Source organism: Necator americanus, chromosome X (assembly GCF_031761385.1).
Source record: "Necator americanus strain Aroian chromosome X, whole genome shotgun sequence".
Lineage (NCBI taxonomy): Eukaryota > Metazoa > Nematoda > Chromadorea > Rhabditida > Ancylostomatidae > Necator > Necator americanus.
The window spans coordinates 5,042,049-5,061,282 of record NC_087376.1 but is presented as its reverse complement, the minus strand read 5'-3'; the positions used below and the strand labels follow the sequence as shown (position 1 = coordinate 5,061,282).

The window sequence follows — 19,234 nt, the reverse complement described above, 5'->3', positions numbered from 1 at the left end:
CATAGATAAGTATGTATTCCGGATTCCTCCATAACAATGCCCAATGCCCTCGACATTGTCGCGAGCCATGAGGGATAGCAGCGATGAGAGACGATTTGAAGTCAGTTCAACCTCAATCTTCGAAACTCATCTAGTAACCATCCAGATTTCTGGTAGATATCTGGAAATCCTAATTTTTTTCGATATTCCTTCTACCATATTATTTCCTTTGATTTTAACTGCCTGTGACTTAAAATCTATGTACTAGGAAGATTTTTTCAATTCCAATTTTGAAGGTTATGGTAGGATAAAATATAGCTTCTATCTTCGTAAGAACGCAATAATTTTGATTTTTATATTACATATTTTTATGATTTTTTATAGAGCACAATTATACAGGAGTTCATCCACAATCCATTTCAAAGAAGATCGCAAAACTGCAATATTTGTCACTTTGTTTTGATTTCACCAAATCTACAGAAGAAAAGATCAAGTTTTTAAGGAGAAAAAAAGCGAAAATAAATAAGTGATGTTCTTTTGTGTTAAGTTGTGTAATCGTATTTAAAACAAATCTTTGATGTAGAATTTTTTTTTTGTCATCGTTCCACACGTTTAAGCGTCGTATTTCCACGAAAATCCTTCAGATGACATAAGTGTTCTTCATTCTGCCTCATGTTTTGTTCATTCCACAGATTTCTCCAATTCTATGTTTGTGTTCTTATTCGTTCTTCTTTTTAAAATGTAATATACTAGCGATTTTTGAAATGATAACAAAATAACATATTGTCAATGTTTTCTCTTGACTTTTAGAACTGTACTCAGGAAAATTCTAGTTTAATCAAGATTATTTTGGTAAAAAAAAGTCACATGGAATCCTCTCTCCAGGTTTTTTCGTCACCCAAAACCACTTCGTAAGAGTTTTGATCTTAACGAATACCAGTTCGAGAAGTGATTTCATTCGACGAAAGGATCATCATCATCAACCACGCTCCAGTAAACTAGTAGATCGTCCGGATCCCCTACTATCAACATTCCTTGACGTTTTTTCCTTAAAGCTTAAACATATCCTCCTAATAGAATTCGATTGGAAAACTTGTTTTTCTTTTTGAGAGTGGGGAAGGGATTTTTTCTGGTTGTTTTTGACGACGATTTGTGTCAAATATTTATGTCAAATTTACATTCTATGAACGTTTAAGGTACTAATTTTTATTCGTTTTAAAGATACCGTTGAAAAATTCAATCTAAAAGTGACCATTTTCCATGGATATCTAGTCCAAATCTATGGAAACATTGCGGCTGTTTATTGTCCTAAGAAACTGGTTCTATTTGTGAATGTAACTACGGAGATATATGACCTTGAGATTCCATCGAATGCAAAATATTTACAAATTCAAATTTTAAACTGTGGATGGAGTAAGAATCCTATAAAAATTCTTGTTTCTTATAATTGTGACAACATCCTTCGGTGAAGTATTGTGGTGTCTAAATAAGAGTGGAATTTTTTGAGGGAAGTTAGCTAATCCTTCACACAACTTCCAGTGAAAATAAACTTTTGAATACAGTGGTTAAAATCCTGGAATAATCCCTTAAAAGTCTTCGTAGGAACTTGGAGGTTTGACGATGAAATGAGGAACGGTTGGAGCATTGTGGATTTCACATCCATAGCTGCCCCACTAGCTGCGGTCTGCTTTTCCCCCCAATGGACGAGAACCTGATTCGGTCTCTGTCTCCCCCAGCCCGGAGGAGGGGCGGACGGCGTGGGCGCGAAGAGGCTCGCCAAACGCTCCAGCTTATCCCACGCACACTGTAAGCCAGCCCGTATATCCATACGATTATGGTCCGAATCGATTGGTAACATTTGAAATACTGGATAATTTGATCCACACTTATTGTTCATAATAATTCTTTCGGATCCGTTTGATTCCTTCTTCACCTTTCTGTTGTTGATTTTATTTAAAACTTGCATAGTTTACCTTACTTTGTTCATTGAAGGATTTGGGATGGATTCAGTCCCTTTTCTGCTTTCCCAGTTTTCCATTTCCAGCTCTTCTAATAACATCCTCCTTGTTTATTATGTATTTGACTGGTTTGACAATTTTTTTCCTTATAAAACCTTCTTTTTTCCTTGAAAATGGTGTTTTGGACTTGCTTTGTTTGTAAACAATTGTCACAATTACCAATATCGTTTATCTGTGATGCAAATCTTTTTCGCTATGTAAATTTAGGCATGTGGCCTCTAATATTATTCTGCATCTTCTTCAATCCGACCAATTCTCAGTTCGCTGAGATCGCCTCACTGGCCACATCCTTACTCGGATCTGGCCTCGGTCCAGCGCTCGGAGGTCAGTGCAAATCAAATCCTTTTTTACGTCGTTCATCGTTCCACGTTCTCGCCATTCCGTTCGTACAAAAGTTGCAAACAACACGTTCTGTCGATTGAACTTGCATTTCAAGCAGTTCCCGCTGGGTTAAGGTCGAAGAATGGAACGGGATCGCAGCTGTATTCCTTTCAATATCCGGAATACATTTATGTGAGAACGTCATTTTAGGTGCCGCCGCTGCCGGATCAGCTGCTGCTCCAGGACTTGGCGCATTATCACAGATTGGACAACGTAAGTAATAGATGGTAGATTTCCTAGATATTGTATGGATTATCTAGGAGATCGATTCAAATCTGGCATCTGTTCATTAGTCCGAGCGCATAGTTTACGGATGAAAAACGAATATCAACTTTTTAATCTCTCTACGCTAAATGACGCGACGACAAGCCATAGCGATGTGATGCGTCACGTCTGGAACTGAGATCCAGTTAAAGAGCGAAACAATCAGGAAGATTTGACTCGATCCCGAACATGTCCATAGTTTGAATCATGCGATTCAACGCATAATTCACGACCACACACAAACAGACACAAACGAAAAGCAAATAATGGGACCGTGACATCCTATTCGATTGTGTTAAAAGTTTTTCGATAAAAATACGAAAATATTTCACATTTTATGGGTTTGATATTATGTTGTACTCGATTTTTTGGTCCAATGCCCTTCGTACTGCATATCAATCATTACTCGCTATATACTTAAAGAACTGCAGAGCTCATTTTAGTAATTTTTTTTAAAATAAAATGTGATCTATTTAAGGGTATAAATTTTAAGGAACAAAATAAGAAACATAAGCAATTAGTACATAAGGGATAAAATTATATCAAATCACTTAAATTTTTATATTTTCATTACTTTCTGCTTCTCCTTCCTTTTTTCCTCTTTTATTTATGAGATTTCAAGAACAAGAGTAAAATAAAATGAAGTCGTGGCTGGTCTATCTATCTATGTAGTATAAAAAATGCGTCCAAACAAAAATGCTGATTTTTGATATTTTTCATAGTTGTTTCATTGTTTATTTTTTTTCTCGCACACAAATGTATCTGTGTATGTCTTTTCAGAATACTTCTCGGTAATTTTCTAGAAGATGGATCATGAAAAATAATGCATTTTATTAGTAATAAAATGTTACTTAGTACATAATACAGTAAAATCATTGCTGCAACGAAGACCTCAAGAAAACAGAACTTTCTTAGATAAAAACTCGACATGTAAGGAATTTATGCAGATCAAAAAATACGTGCAAAATTTATTCAGTTAACAATAGGAAGCATTTTGCAGAAATAGGTGTTAATAAAACTAAGGAGCCAAAAGAACAGCGTTATAAAATTGCATATTTATTGTTTTTAATTTAAAAAAAAACTTTATTTCACCTAATATTTAGTGTATCAACTCGCTCAAGGAGCTCTACAGTTGACCGGCACTGGAGTTGGCGTCCTGAATCAAGCATCAGAGGGCAACTGGTTTCCAGCTGTACTCGAACAGGCCTCGAAGAACACAAGTTAGTCCCTGGATTGGATTCTGAAAGGTTTCCAGAGTGCAACTAATTATAGTTGAGAAAAAAAACGATTAGAAAAACATGTATTTCTGAATGTTCTCGAACAATTATATTGGTGAGAATACAAGAAACACTACAGCACTTCTAGTATCTATTTGTTTTTTTTTCTCTCTTCTTTTCACATCAACGATCGTCATAATCCACAAATTTGTCCATGCTTCTCTCTATTATGACGTATTAGCTCGTTCTGCTAACGCAAGCAATCGTTCTTTTGCGATCGTCCAATTCCCGATTGACTTGTCCTCCACCTTACGACGTACGACGATTTGGTTCAGCTATCTTCTTTGTTGTCTCGTAGCCGTTATCCATACGAATACGGGAAAAAATCCAGCTCACGTAATAGTTTTCAATGAGAGAACAGCATAAAAGAGATGGATATTCAGGGGATACTTACTTAAAGCCAACAATAAATATCGTAATTCTCTTCTCAACATCAGATTTGTGCCGAATTTCTGACGAATGCCGGGAAATTTGGCATTGTGCCAGAACCAGAACAAGTGCAAACCGATCGTCTACCGAGATAAATTGCGCTCAAATCGTTCAAACCACGTTGATAGTCGATCGAATCTATGAGATGAACTAAAACCGGCTAATTTCATCCATTTTTCATCCATGCTTTAAACCATAACCACGTCATCGTCGAAAAGGCGAAAGTTAAGGATTTCTTTTTTGGAAATTTTACACGCTAAAACTTGACAGACTATCAACTATCCACAAAAAAGCAGCGCAAACGTAATTCCTATGATTCATCAACAGGATATCCTCGAAAAAAAAAACCAAGAACTACGTTTTCCTGTACTTTTGAAACTAGCGCATGAGATTCTGGAGGTTTAGATGGAATTAAAATAAAATCGTTTCACATCCTGTGAACTTGCTAATAACCAGAATCATTAACTTACACATGACACATAAACCTTGTTTTAAAAGAAAAGTATGTTACTTGAAACAGGTTTCAAATGTTTTATTTAAAAAAAAATAATATTCCGCCTGAGTATCATCTTTCTGGCCGATTAGACTCTTGTTCGCATCCATATTCAAAATATGGGACCTACTGGAAAGGAGACACCAGTCGGGAGGAAACTTTGTGTTAGAACAAACTTCTCTATAAAAAGAAAAATATGTTAGATTTCATAAAGATCGGTAGTTTAAAATTTTTATGATTGACATTCTTTTAATTTTCTGGAACTTTCTGGAACTAGAAAATTGTGTTCTTAATTATCCGTTCTGATGTGCTATTTTCTCTATTCTTTATAAGTATTTGAAATAAAGGTCGGTATAAAAAACTTAAGAATTTTACGGAAAAACGAATAAAATGTTCTATGTAAGCACGATAAATATGCATTGCATCATTTGTAATCCATATTCTAGGAAACCTCATGGGTGGAAATCACTTTGGTGGTCCACCAAATCTCGGACCATTAGGTCCATCACCTGCAGGAAACACAGGAAATAGTGGATCACAAATTGGTCCAGAGTTTGGAACAGGCAAGTGTTCCGTAATATTACTAGCACTAAAGTCTTTGAAGGAATATCGTTGCATTTTTCAGGATTTCCCGCACCGAATGTCGAGGATTATACGGATAATAATGAAGAAACTGGAGGAAAAGTGAGTAATGAGTTTCATTTCTCAATAATGTCGTTACTCTTTGGGCGCATATTTGTTGGAGAGAATTTTATAAAATTCTATAAATTCTATAAAATATCAATAGATGTTGTGAACAAAAAATAATAAATAAGCAGTAAATAAAAGTAGTGAACATAAAGGACTAAATAATAATAAATAAAAATTAAAATAATATCTACAATTTTTTAGACAACAACAAAAGGACCGGATAGCTTGGTAAATATCGATGATAAGGATTCGATCGATGAACTTAATCCAACCCCAGCACCGACTGCAGCTCCTACTCCTACCGTACCTGTAACTTTATTTCCAGATGAGGTAGAGAATTTTATTGGGACGTCATTAAAATTTGATTTGGATTTCACTTAGCATTTTTTGAGCATAAGTCACATTATTTACTTAGTCTTTGTGGAAATTTGATAAATTTCACTGCTCATATTTTTTAATTTTAGTCCGAGTCAAACTCTGTTACGGAACCGACCACGTCCGCTCCATTAAAGGAAATACGAATTGAATTGCCAAAAAATACTGCTGCAAGTACTGATAGTGACTATATCGATCAGGTATCCCTCATCCCTCATCGTTAAGTTTTCCGTTACCAAATTCCATAATTTCCTCGGTATATCCTGGGAATTGTTAGTTTCCGCTCTTCTATTACTTATTTTTCCCGAGTTATTATGGAACATATCTATTTCGCTCAACTTTTCAACTTTATCTGATCTTTGAATGTTCCAATCCAGAAATGTTCCCGATTTCCGATCTACTCCTAGGACTCCTAGAAATATCCTTTGGTTGCCCGCCTATTACTACAATCACTTGTTTACCATTACTACTGTACGCTTACTACGGTATTTCAACCGAATCCTAGTAAAATCATCATTTACCACGATTCCAATCAATCGTTACAAGAGTTCTGATAAGTTTTGTTATCGTGAATCACGAACATTTTAATTACTAACGATATATTGGTCTGTAATCCTTTAAATTAAATCAAAATTACTACTGGAAAATCCTCGAAGAAATATCCGAACGGGTTTCGAAGTGCTTCAATTAGAATGTGACGTCTAATTCTCTTTTTTTTCTGCAAACGTAATCCTTCGCCTATAGCATAAGGTCCGAGGAAAACTAGTTCTACCTGTGTCAGGACGAGAATTACGAACGCTTTCAGCCAATGGAATCAATATTTTCTTAATGTCACAGCCGTGGATCTTCCATTAATGAAACTGAATTAGGGGGAATGTCCATTTGGATTGAAAATTTGGATTTTCGTCTGAGATTTTCTAATCGGATTTGTTTTTAGTGCATATATTTCAGAGCATTTTTGATTTACGCCTGATACGAATCTAGACAAAAATTTCTTTATTCCCCTTTAAAAAATGTGAATCCTTAAAAGTTGTACCATAACTAGCACGATAATGCCATACTGTATCGGTTACGTTACTGTCCTGATGTGATTTGTTCACCTAATTGCTGAGTACATTTTAAATAATAATTCAAAATAAATGTTACATTTTGTATTCATATGTGATTATAAGTAAATATTAATGGGGACTTTTGAATTTTTGTTAACATAAAAACCAATAAGATAACCAATCTCGCGTTTAAATGAAACCAACAAATAAAAATTCTAAAACAAATGAATCTTTTTACAAGTCGTTGCCTCAAGTGTTTGAGCATTAATTTCTCCTGATAACCACGATGTTATTACCAAATTCTATCCGGTGATATTGCCAGACTATTCATATCATTAATCTATTAATTCTAGGATATTCTTATCCACTGTTATTGGGATCTGAAGTGAACTTACACTTAAACGCTACTGTAAGGAGCTTAAAGGGATCTTGGTGTTGAAAGTTTAAAACTTTGTGGGGAATAGATGGGATCCGTAATCTGTAAGGATTCAAAGGTGCCTTAAAATCTCCACTTGAATGTCAGTCTTTCCGCCAAGGTCAGGTCATCAAGTTTTAGGCTTCTGCAGTTTAATTTTCAGAAATATGTAGGAGGTCCATTTTAATCAATGAAGCTGTTTTAATTTTTTGTGTTTGATATTTAAAAAAATATTATAGGTCACAACAGATGGAGATTCTCGAGTTCAGGTCACGAATAAAGCAAAAAACGATGGAGACGAAAACTTAGTACGACCCTTGATTCTTTCAAAAATTCGATTGTGAAGAAAATTTCCTGAAATTTTCAGCTAATGCCTGATCGAGCGTCTGCAGCAAAAACATTGAACGCAAAAATTCGTACCGGTGTCCCAGACCTAACAAAACTTATCGATGTTCTACGTAAAAGTAACCTAAAGGAAAGTGAAATTATGGAAATCGTTTCACAGGTGAACACTATTGGAATATTTCTGGATTACAAGACTATGTTTAGTATTTCTATTGTTCTATGTAGGTCGAAGGTAACGACAATATTGCTCCACCACCAAAAATTGACTTCACATCTGTTGTCCAGAATATTCCATTGAAAAAACACCAGAATCGAGAACGAATAATAAAAGCGTCGAGAGAACTCCAAAAAACAATTGAGCCTCAGGAAAAGGTAATATTATTGTACTGAAGGATAAATGTAACTCATAAATAAAATCTTGGATTTTTCCAGGCGATTGAAGCTCACTTCAACAATCTTCGCCAAATTCCAGATTTAGCGGCTACTGCTACACCATCCAGTCAAGTTCCGACGGTAAATCTATTCTTAGTACTATCGGAATCCATGTAAACAGACTTATCCGCAAAAATTTAATTTACAGACCATTACATCGCATCCTACGTTGATTCCTAATCCACAACCACAACCAGAATTTATTTCTACAAATCGTCTTCAACGTGAAATCGCTTCAGTACCGGTAGAGAAAGCACCATATCCACAACCGATTACACCTCCAAATCCACCTCTATTAGTACCACAGCAACAGTACACAACACCACCGAACTATGTGAGATTTATTAGTAGCTTATAAAAAAATTTACCTTAAAAAATAATATTGTTATACACAGAGTTAGATGAAGCTTACAGACAAAATTTCATATCTATAACGATCAAATGAACCTAAACTGCATATTTTTTTCTTGATTTTCCACCATTTTTTTCTCCATTATTTGATGGTGTTTCTTGATACAGCAACTTTTTAGAGTTAGTAAAAATTTATTCATTAGTTATTCATTTATTTATTCATTTATTCATTAGTTCATTAGTTGACAGATGCGGTGAATGTTAGCTGATTTTGTTCCGAAATAATTTTTTTTTAGTATTTTCAGTATCTTCACAATCAATGGCAGCATCCACAATTCCCACAACAACATCTTCCTACGCAACAACAACAACAACTTCCGCATATCTATCAACCACAGCCGGTTCTTCAACCTCAAGTACACCCTCTTCTGCAACCGAATCCTTATGGACACGTTCAACATCAGGTCAGTCTTGGTCACATGGATTTTCATGGATTTTTTATGAATTTATTTTTATGGATTTTTCATTATTTGAAGTTTTTTTTTTGTTACAGCAGCTTTATCAGCAACAGCAACAGCAGCAACAACAACAACAACAACAGCATTATACGCAACATGTGCAACATCCGTTGCAACATGCTCAACCACCACAGCAGCCTTATCAAGCACAACCGAATATTCTACAGCAACATGTTCCACAACTACAGTTCCAGCAGCAACAACAACAACAGCAACAGCAAATGCTGTTGCAACAACAACAACAACAACAACAACAACAGCGTCAACAACAATTCCAGCAACAACCACAACAACGTCCACAACCTCAAACTTCTTTCTATCCAGGACAACAAGTCTACAACAATCAACAACCTCATCAATATTCAACACAACAACAGGTTGTATCTCCACAGCAACAAACGTACAGGTTATTTTTTTTCGCTATAAATTCAAAGATGAAACGTAGATAACGGTTATAATGATTTTTCTACAGTAATCTTGTATTTTTAGACAAATGAAACTCATTTTTATTGTTCAGACAATTCCGACAAGTGAGCGGTCGGGCTTACACCGCTCAGAGTCGCCCTGTGATCTATACTAATCAGCCAGCGGGTGAGCCTCATATTTTTTTTTCGTTTTTTTTTTTCTATACCAATGACATCATCTCCTCGAAGGTTCGTATTCTCCGAAATAAAATCCTGAACAGAGAATTTCAGATGAGATTATTCCGGGGAGGTAGAAGTAAGGGATAAACAAAATCACAGTTTTTTAAAACAGCTTTCAAATTTCAGTCGGTGCTATTTCTGGATCTCTTTCATTCGTTTCTTCGAAATTCTTTTATATCCGTTTCTTCAAAATTTCATGTTTTTAGAGAAGACAAATCCATCCTTAGCTGTCTTCCTGGAATCATCACATTTGGACACACCAACAAAATCCCTTCCATCACTCCTCACTACTTTGTGCTCTTTTCAGGCACACCAACGGAGTACAACCGATCTAATTACTTGGCACTATCGGCCCCAACACAACAAGGCAATGTAATTGCTCAATATGCGGTGAGAAAATATTTTAAAAAAAAAAGAGAATTAATCTGTCTACTTGCTATTTTCAAAATAGACGACTTCGACAGTTCACAGTACATATGTATCGTGCTCTGTCTCTCCGTCAATCCAGAACAGCTGAAACAAAAAAAAACGAGAAAATCCTAGAGACTGTAAGAGTATGAGGGAACGAAATTTAAAAATAAAGAATAAAACGGAGAGGGAAAGCAATACGCTTTGAATTGCCAGTTTTGTTGTGTAAAATTCAGGCGAAATTCTAGTGAGCTCTGTCCCATCTTGTTTTTTTTTTGTTTTTTTTGTTTTATGGCACACCTGCAGGTGTTTTCAATAAATAAATAAATAAATAAATAGATAAATAGAAGCAATGTGTTGTATTCTGATGGATGTTCGTAAAAGATTCCCAATTAAGGCAGCTCCTCAAATAGCGGCCAGGAACGTGCAGCAACGATCCGCCGCCGTGGCAGCTCATGGAAAAATGCGTGGAGCAGGCTATACTAGTCATCGCTTAAGTTTTGTACGTTTTCTATGGAGTGTGTGTGTGTGTGAAGTGCTTGGCTTCATCAAATTATTCTTTCTGCATTTCAGTCGAAGAGATCAGTACCATCCGCTCATGCGTTACGTTCAGCTGTTGGTTCACCGCAGGTGATTGCGCCGTTTCCGATTCGAGAGAATCGGGGCATAACGACACCGGGCCCACATCGACGATATCCTACACGAACCGCTCGGACGCAACGAATCACTACGCCAGCACCGGTCCGTCCAGCTGCAGATGCTAACCAACTGCCACACTAACCAACCTACCCAACAAATCAACTAACCCCAACGATTTGCTCAAGGTGAGCTTACAATTTCACTCCGAATTACAATATCAATATCCCTGGCTTTTTGGGTACCCCTTTTGTTCTCGCAATGGCTCTGATCCTTCTAATTTGGTGTGGAGAACACGAAATTTTTCTTATCCTTGGATTATGCATGATGGTGATGGGACTACTGACATGTAAAAATCCATAAAAACATACACCGATAGTCACGCTCTTATTTCTTTCAGCAGGTAAAACTTCCGGAAGGGATTTTCGCAAACGGCGAGTTGATAGTAAATGCTGATCCGGAACGACGTCCTGTATACTTACAACGCTATATGAATGCTCAACATCACCAGAATACACTTGCACGGTCTGAATTAGGCCATCTACCCACCACATTCTACTATCGTGTCCCTGTTCCACCTGGACAATATCTAGGATTCAAGCGTAGCACACAAATCTACCCGTAACACACTTCAACACACGCTTCGTGACTGAGTTTAATTTCAGTTGTGTCATTTTTTTTTGCTCGTTCATTGCCGGTCATTTCTCGTTCTTTCATTCTTTTTCTTTCAAACTTATACTTATGATTCTGTTGTTGTGATTCTCATTTGTGCAACTTTCAGTAAACAAAATAATGAACCTCACATATTTGCAGTTGCTTAGAGTAATACTCTACTCGAGGTGCTTAGAACTTATTTGTGCTTTTTGTTTACTATTTATTAGTGTTCTATAGTCGAGAGAATTTTTAAAGTATTCTCGAACTGTTCACTGTGTGATGTTCAAACAAATATTTACATATCATCTTCTTACTTTTCGATTTGTAAGTAATCACAAGTAAAAATTAACTAGAAATGTATTTTTTTAAATTGAAAATTATTGAATGTAAATGTACTCGAATAAATTTGTGATTAGCTTCAAGATGTACTCAGAAAATCTAAAATCTTTACACTTCTACGTGAAATCCTTGAAATTAATCCTAAAGTGGTTCAGCAGAGTGCCAAAAAACAACAAAAATCTGCCTATTCTTGATATTCATAATAGAATTCCATAATTATTGCAAGAAATGCTTTTTTCGTGGGAAATAAAATATTTGTCAATTTTTATGGCGATACATATGCGTTTTATCTTATCTTTGAGATAGTATGATTGAAATTGGAAATGGAACAGTACAAGGAAGAGTGATAACTCCTTAAGTATTGTTTTTATTCCAGAAAAATGTTCATATCATTGATTTTTTACAATATATTTTTATAATTTTACGATGAAATAGACTGCGACTACTGTAGTCTTTTGAATTTTGTGTACACTTTTACTACGGCACATTTTAGGAAATACTTGTGCTAGTCGTAGTAACAGTATTATGGTTACAGTAGTATGATATCAAGGCACCTGTGAAGAGATTGTAGGGATTGCTTAAATTCACCATAGCTATGCCCTACCCCTTATACAAAAAAAAATTCAACAGGTAATTTTTTATTCTCATCGATTAACCTCCAGGCAGTTATATGACATATTTTCTTAACTATTACTTAACGAGTGATTTGGGAAAAATCTTTTTTTTCCATAAAAGTGTGATCAACTAGGAACTTGGATAAACTATCCAGTAGTACAAGTCTTTGAGGAAAATTTGGAAACTATGGATAGGAGGCGGAAGAAGTTTGTATAAATATGTAAACGTTCATTGCTATTTTTTTCTTAGAAAATCGTCAAACACTTCCTGGATAATCTGAATCAAAGTGTAATTCTTTATCCTGCAGACTGCTGTTCAACTGTCTTCAATACTGTTATCTTTAAAAAACTTCTATAATAAGATTTACAGGATGTTTATCCACATTCATACAATGCTTCGAGAACATCCTCAATTAGGATGATATCTCTGCGAATTTTTAGGAAGGAACACGAAAAATCAGGAATAGATAAGAATGAAAAAAAAACTTTCCAGCCAATCTCCAATATATTATCCTGTAATGAGCGCACTGCAAATATGATAGAAAAACTCTCAATGCGATCGTATGGATTTGATCCACGAGAAAAATAGAACAAAATTCTTCCTTCACACCTATAAAAAACTATATCAAAGAACGAAGAATTGTTTTTGAAGCTAATGCTTCAGAATATCTCCAATTAATCATAAGATCTTATGTATTTATTTACACGTGGAGATAGCAGGGCATATTGATTGATTGCATCAAAAACCAGAGAACATAAGACAAGATCGCTTTTGATCGATTAGGATCCCACAGTATCGATTAGATTCTGGAAAAAAATATCAAACACTCCTAAGAGTCACATTATTTCCTGATTTTTATATCTATAACATACATATATAATTGATAATGATCTTGTGTAATTAATTACTTAGCAATTATTTGAAGTAGTTAATTAATTATGTTATTTAATTTTGTGCATTTATGTGTGTATTAAGATTTGCTTTCAAGTGTTTTTTCTCTTTTTTTTTCAAATTTCCATCATTTTCGAATACTCGACAGTGCTGTGACTTGTCCCAGCTTTGTTCCAGCTGTTCCTGGCGATCCATGGATGACAGGAAAAGAATAATATCAAGCCTATCCTAGTCTCTTACGATATAATACGTAAGAACTGGAAGCACACAATCGTAAACGATTCTCTACGTACGCAATCATCATCATCATCATCATATCGGCATGGATTAGCACCTATCAATAGAACCGATCCGAGATATCCTAATACCGTAATAGAGACCGGGCTACAAAAGCTTCCTTAAATGAAATTTTTACTGCATTATAATAGAACAGAATCTCTCAAAACGCTTGAGTAGATGGATTAAATCCTAAAAAAATCAATAATGATCATTTTTAACATCACTGGCCCTTACGTATTAAAGAGAAGTCGTAAAAGTCGAAAGAACGAAAAGTAGTCACAAAACAGTCATAAGGATTCATATAGCCAATAACCATGGTAGAAAATCTCAATGAATTTATAGAATTGTAAGTATATATGGATGAGGCGATCCAGAAGAATCTTCCACTGTTGTAGGTCATTTTTTTTCGAATCAATGGGATACCTTATCACACATTTCTTCCAGTGTTTTCTACGCTAACACCCTTGGGAATAACTTCGCTTACAAATTTATTTTCTTTCCTATTAATTGTTTTCTTTTCTTCTGCAAAAGTGATTCAGGTCTTCTAGGGTGACCTCCGCCTCCTTTTCTCTTAGAAAAATCCTTCCTTTTTTCCTTTCCTCCAGGCGTGTTTCCTATTTGCTCCTACTTTTCCTTTTTTTTAAACTTTTTTCCTGACTTAATCTTGGTTACTTGGCTGCCAACATTGAGAGAGGAAAATCTTTGTATTCTGCTTTTCAATCACTGGATTTTCATCAACTTCTCATTTCGAATCCTTAAATCGCGATTGAGAGTCGGGAAAAATGGCTTTAGCGATGGTTCACTGAGTTACAGGCGACGAATCATAAATTACTTTTTGAGGTCAATTATTATTCGCATTTTACATGGTTCACTTCAATTAGCGTTATTTTCAAGATCAGGAGTGAATTTGAATCGAATATAGTACGATATTTTCGATAGATTACAAATCGCAGTGCTATCCTCTTATCTTTAGTTGATGTCCTTAATAACCCTGCTAAGTAAATAGATAACATACGTATACATTTAAAATGTCAATCAAAATATAAATGGAAATATCGCTAGAACGAAAAAAAAACAAAGGTGATTCAGACTTGCATTACTACTTACAGATCCTAACTGTATTTATTCCACCTCTCGGAATTAGCTGAATAATTCTAATCTTGTTTACTCAGAAGCTTAGTGCTCTGGTAAATATATAATGTAAATATACATATGTACATATTTGAAATTTTCACTATTGACACTATTTAAAGAAAAAATCACATTTCTAGAGCATTTCAAATCCGAAAAAAATCACATTTCTAGAGCATTTCAAATCCGAAAAAAATCACATTCATGAAATGAACCCTTTGATCAGGATTTTTGCAACATATATAATGTCAAGGTTGGATTATTCCAAGGTTTTGAGGTTCCTTCCTAGGACAATATTTCGCTAATAAAACAGAAAACGTCCAGAGAGTCTATCGAGCGTAACGTGATCAAATTTTCCAAAAGAGGGTGGCAAGCCTCGACTGCAGGGGAGGAAAAGGAGAAAATACGGACAAGGTGTTCCTTCCTGGAATATTTATTTACTATTTATCTATTACGTTCAATAGCGTGCCACCAAGTATGTGGCAAAGGCAAATACAGAATAAATACAATATATACATAGTGAAAAGCCAGAAAAAGAGAAAACAACGAGCTGAGATCAGTTCCTTGTACGATTCCAACTTAGGAGATCCTATCTCAATACTTAAATCCCACTAATATTATCCGTAATAATATCCTATATCCTCGATATCTTCGTATTTGTTTGAAAATGGAAAGGAGCGAAGGGAGACAGAAAATATACAGAAACATTTGGGACCATCACCACTAAAACTTTTAAAGACAAACCTAGAAGGACCCACGGGATTTCAGCGGTTTCGGGAGTCATGGGACCCAATGAGAAGAATTGCTACTTGAGAAATTAAAAAAAAACTTGAGAAATTTGTAGTGATCAGAGAGTTCGCTTATCGAAACGTCGCATATTGCTTCGCCTCAACCGTTGGACAATCAACCACTAGATACAAGCGTTCGCCGCGGGACCCAACAAAAGTGCGATTTCTGAGCTACCATTTCAAAACTATGCTTGATACAACTGTTCCTCGGCACCTATCTTTGCCTAGTCTATGAAGATTCCTTCTCCCTCCTTTAAGGATTAGCTTTTAATAATTGTTTCCGATAATTTTCTCTCAGTCAAAGATTTTATCATGATCTTTAATATTCATTTCAGTAAAATTCGACTGATCTACTTCGTGGATCTTCGCTCTGGAGTGACTGTTCTCTCTGTGTATTGGCGGGCGGGAAATCGATGCACTCTATTGATGATTTTGCGTTGTTTTTGATCACCGCCTTATGATCCAGACACATAGACCCCGTGTACTACGTTGTTTCGCCATCATAGAATCTATCAGGAAGTATTTCTTAAAGCATACGTTAGGTCAGGAGGTCATATTAGTAACGCTGCTTTAAAAAAACAGAAGAAAAAAACAGAGATAAATGGGTAGAAAAGTCCGGAGGTTTGAGGGTTTTAGTTAAGTTGAAGAGCTGATTTTTAGTCAAGGAGGTCGTGGAAAAATTTTACTTCAAGTCAACATCGAACAATTTTAGGGGACTTACATATGTATGATTCCTATTCATTAAAATATTCTGGTATTCCAGTATTTTCTATCTTATATGATCTACAAGAAGGATGACACGAAAAAAAAAAAAACAACTTGCCACTCAAAAAAAAGAGAAGAAAAAAGAGAACAAAAAAAAAACTGTTTTTTCAGCACTTCTTATGGTCTTCATATGTTTATCTAATTTGTCGCTGCCACAATGTATACAGTTTATTTTCAGGTGATAATGAAAAAGGCTGCAAACTTACAATACAGTAATAATTGAGCTGTTATAGCAGAATATCAGAATACTTGTTATACGGTAGTAAATAAGATTAACAATGAGATATCTCTGATCCTCCTGAATCAGGACACATGGAAAATCCCGTGATAGAACTGTTTTTTTCTATTATTTGATAGAAAATGTGGATAATATTTTAAAAGTAAGCGAATATCACTTTTCCATAAAAGAAAAAAGTTTCTGAAATCATACTAACCATATAAAGAAGACATCTTTCTTATTTATCCATATTTGTTGAAGCTCCAGAGACCGTAATTCATATATTTGCCCTTGAGAGAATAAATATGATAGAAAGAAACCATCAGCGAATTGTTTTTCTAATTGCAATATTATTTAGTTATTTTCCTTGCACAAACTCGGTGCAACGGTAATTCGCTACGGGACCTCTTAGCCTTTTGTTGAGCAGATATATTTCCAGTGTTAAAAGACGAGTGGAAACGCATTTTTCCTCTGTGATGCGTTTGGTCACAGACGAATTCTTGTTCCATAACAATGTATCCAGCAATGGGCGGAATTTTCCATTGGAGCTCTTATCCAGAACGAAAGATTTTAATGAATCTGGACTCAGGATTTTTGGCATATGGAAAGAGCGCTGGATCCTAAGAAGTCAAAATTCGCTGAAATTTTGGACAAATCAAGGGAATTTAGCTCGGAGACTTGAAAATGAACGAGAAATCAGGCATTTGCGAATCGTAGACGCCGTTTAATACAGATTCAAAGATAAACTCTATAATTTTGAGCAATATTTAGTTGATTTTTTGCAACTATTACAAAAAACCACAGCAATATTTCTGGTGTAGTGTCGTTCAAAAAAACTAAAAAATGTGAAAAAAAGTCGAAAAAATTAACCCCATATTCGTTAGGGAGCAGTTATCATGAAAGAAACGGAACAAAAATCAGAGTAAAAAGGTAATCAGAAACGATGGTATCGGCGGAAATTTTGGGAATGATCCGAGAAATTCTACATTTCTCGGATCCTGCCTTTATACATACATAGAATTTAACGTGTGTGTGCTTCATGATTTTTACGCAAGAATAACTTTACTCATATATCTACACGCAATTAACTTTCCATCACTACGTACGATTTCAAACCAGACTAGTTTTTTTTTCTGGTGAAGGTTTTTTTTTTTCTGAAAAGGTAGAGTGCTTCAATCACAAAAATGAAACCACGTCATTGATGGTTGTGCGCTGTAAACTACAATTTTAAGAGTTTTCTTCCAGAAATAACAAGTTATACAAATAGAAGGGGATTGTACGATTTGTGACTAAGACCATATGAAATACAAAGAATAAAATAATTAGGGGACTTTTTGCTTAAACAAAATTTGCAAGTGAATTGAACTGAAAAATTGAAAATTTTCCTGGATAGTAAACTGGAGACCACCATTGATTCTCTGGCAGTAAAAATTTGGAATAAAGATTTTTTTCTTTACAATCCTTCGTTATTTGTTTGAAGTAGTTAAGAAAATCGACTCTTTGCATTGATTTTAGCTAGCTTCATCTGCTTTATCTGGATAATATAGAGAATCTCGGTACAATCGGAATTTGTAAATCATTGCTACATAAAGTAGACATTAATCATAGTAATCATAAGTTGAAATGTTCCGAAATAGACATCATTCATTGTTTGATGGCATTAAAATGCACATTATAGCAGCATGTACAGCAATTTATCGCTTTTTATCGTACTAACATAAGACTTCAGCTCACAACGTTGTCTGTTCGATAATTGCTTCGAAGCTTCGACAAAATCACTCATCAATAAACAAAGAAATAGAACGAATTCAATACATATTCGAGGAAAAATGTTTCAAAAATTCTTTTATTAGATTTTTAAGTTGCTTTTAGAGGATTAAATTTAGAGGATGGTCACAGTGAGTGGCATTTTACTAGGAAAAAACTGAAACTTATAATTTGCAAAATTTTTTCCGACAAATACAAACCAATCACATTCGAAAAAAAAATTGTTTTTTTTAATTCCTTTATAGCGAGAGTCATATGGATTTTTTTGTTCTGTGATATCCTTCGAAAATTTCTCAGCTTCGTTAACTTGCAGTTATTTGCTTAAATGATAATTTATGAATTGTGGATTTGTTTGACGCATTGGATCTAATGAAGACTTTCTCTGGATCCTCAATCGAGCAATTCTTATTCAAAGGAACATCAACTCAAATTCTAAATCTTCCTTTACTCTTCTCTCCACGAAAGGAAGCAGTAATACAATTGTTCAATGGCAATAAAAAAATATTGGTGTTATATGGAAAATTCATAATAAAATAATATAAGTAAATAAATAATCATAGAATATATAGTTTTTGTGGCAATTGCATTTTTCCGAATTACATTGTAAAAATTCTATCTAAATTAAAATTATATCTATTATATCCATCCATGACGCGAAACTGTAATCTCCTGATGTAAGGGAGTCTCGTTAATAAATTCTTCAACTCAGTTCATCAAATTATTTTAAAAAAAATATCATACACACAATTTTTCCTTATATCTCTTAATATATTTATTTATAACACGCTTTAGGTAGGTTTGAGATATCAGAGTTCTCAATTTTTCTTGTTGTGTGTTTTCTTTATTTTCTCATTCATATTTTGGAAGTAATTCTTATCCAAGTTAAAAGTAGGTATCAAGTATAATTTTTTATACAGTAAGAATTTTCGCTGCTCATTTCCCCGTTTCCTCATTTCAAGCTGAATTTAATGAGATCTTCGTTTAAAACCATTACAAACCTTTAAAAATACCTATAATAAAAAATTTGACGTGAATTTCCCTTCGTGTTTGCTGGAAGGATCCGTGGAGAAAATTGAAAACTTCG

At 34.8% G+C, this 19,234-nt stretch overlaps 1 protein-coding gene across 2 annotated transcripts; it reads left to right on the top strand.

Annotated features, from left to right (window-relative positions):
• Positions 1–2,206: 2,206 nt before the first annotated feature.
• RB195_021508 (uncharacterized protein) lies at positions 2,207–11,329 on the top strand (the record flags this gene model as incomplete). 2 transcript variants are annotated; one of them, XM_064208288.1, is made up of 19 exons in its annotated part: positions 2,207–2,321; positions 2,529–2,591; positions 3,746–3,862; positions 5,288–5,386; positions 5,467–5,525; positions 5,733–5,861; positions 5,996–6,106; positions 7,610–7,678; positions 7,738–7,875; positions 7,941–8,087; positions 8,148–8,228; positions 8,296–8,481; positions 8,804–8,962; positions 9,052–9,422; positions 9,534–9,607; positions 9,968–10,050; positions 10,466–10,570; positions 10,642–10,809; positions 11,105–11,329. In XM_064208288.1, the coding sequence occupies 19 exons, from the start codon at positions 2,207–2,209 to the stop codon at positions 11,327–11,329; spliced, it is 2,499 nt and encodes an 832-aa protein (XP_064064169.1). The 2 variants fall into 2 exon arrangements, with proteins under 2 accessions (XP_064064169.1, XP_064064170.1); XM_064208289.1 differs by having other exon boundaries at positions 5,288–5,404.
• Between the last annotated feature and the right edge of the window lie 7,905 nt (positions 11,330–19,234).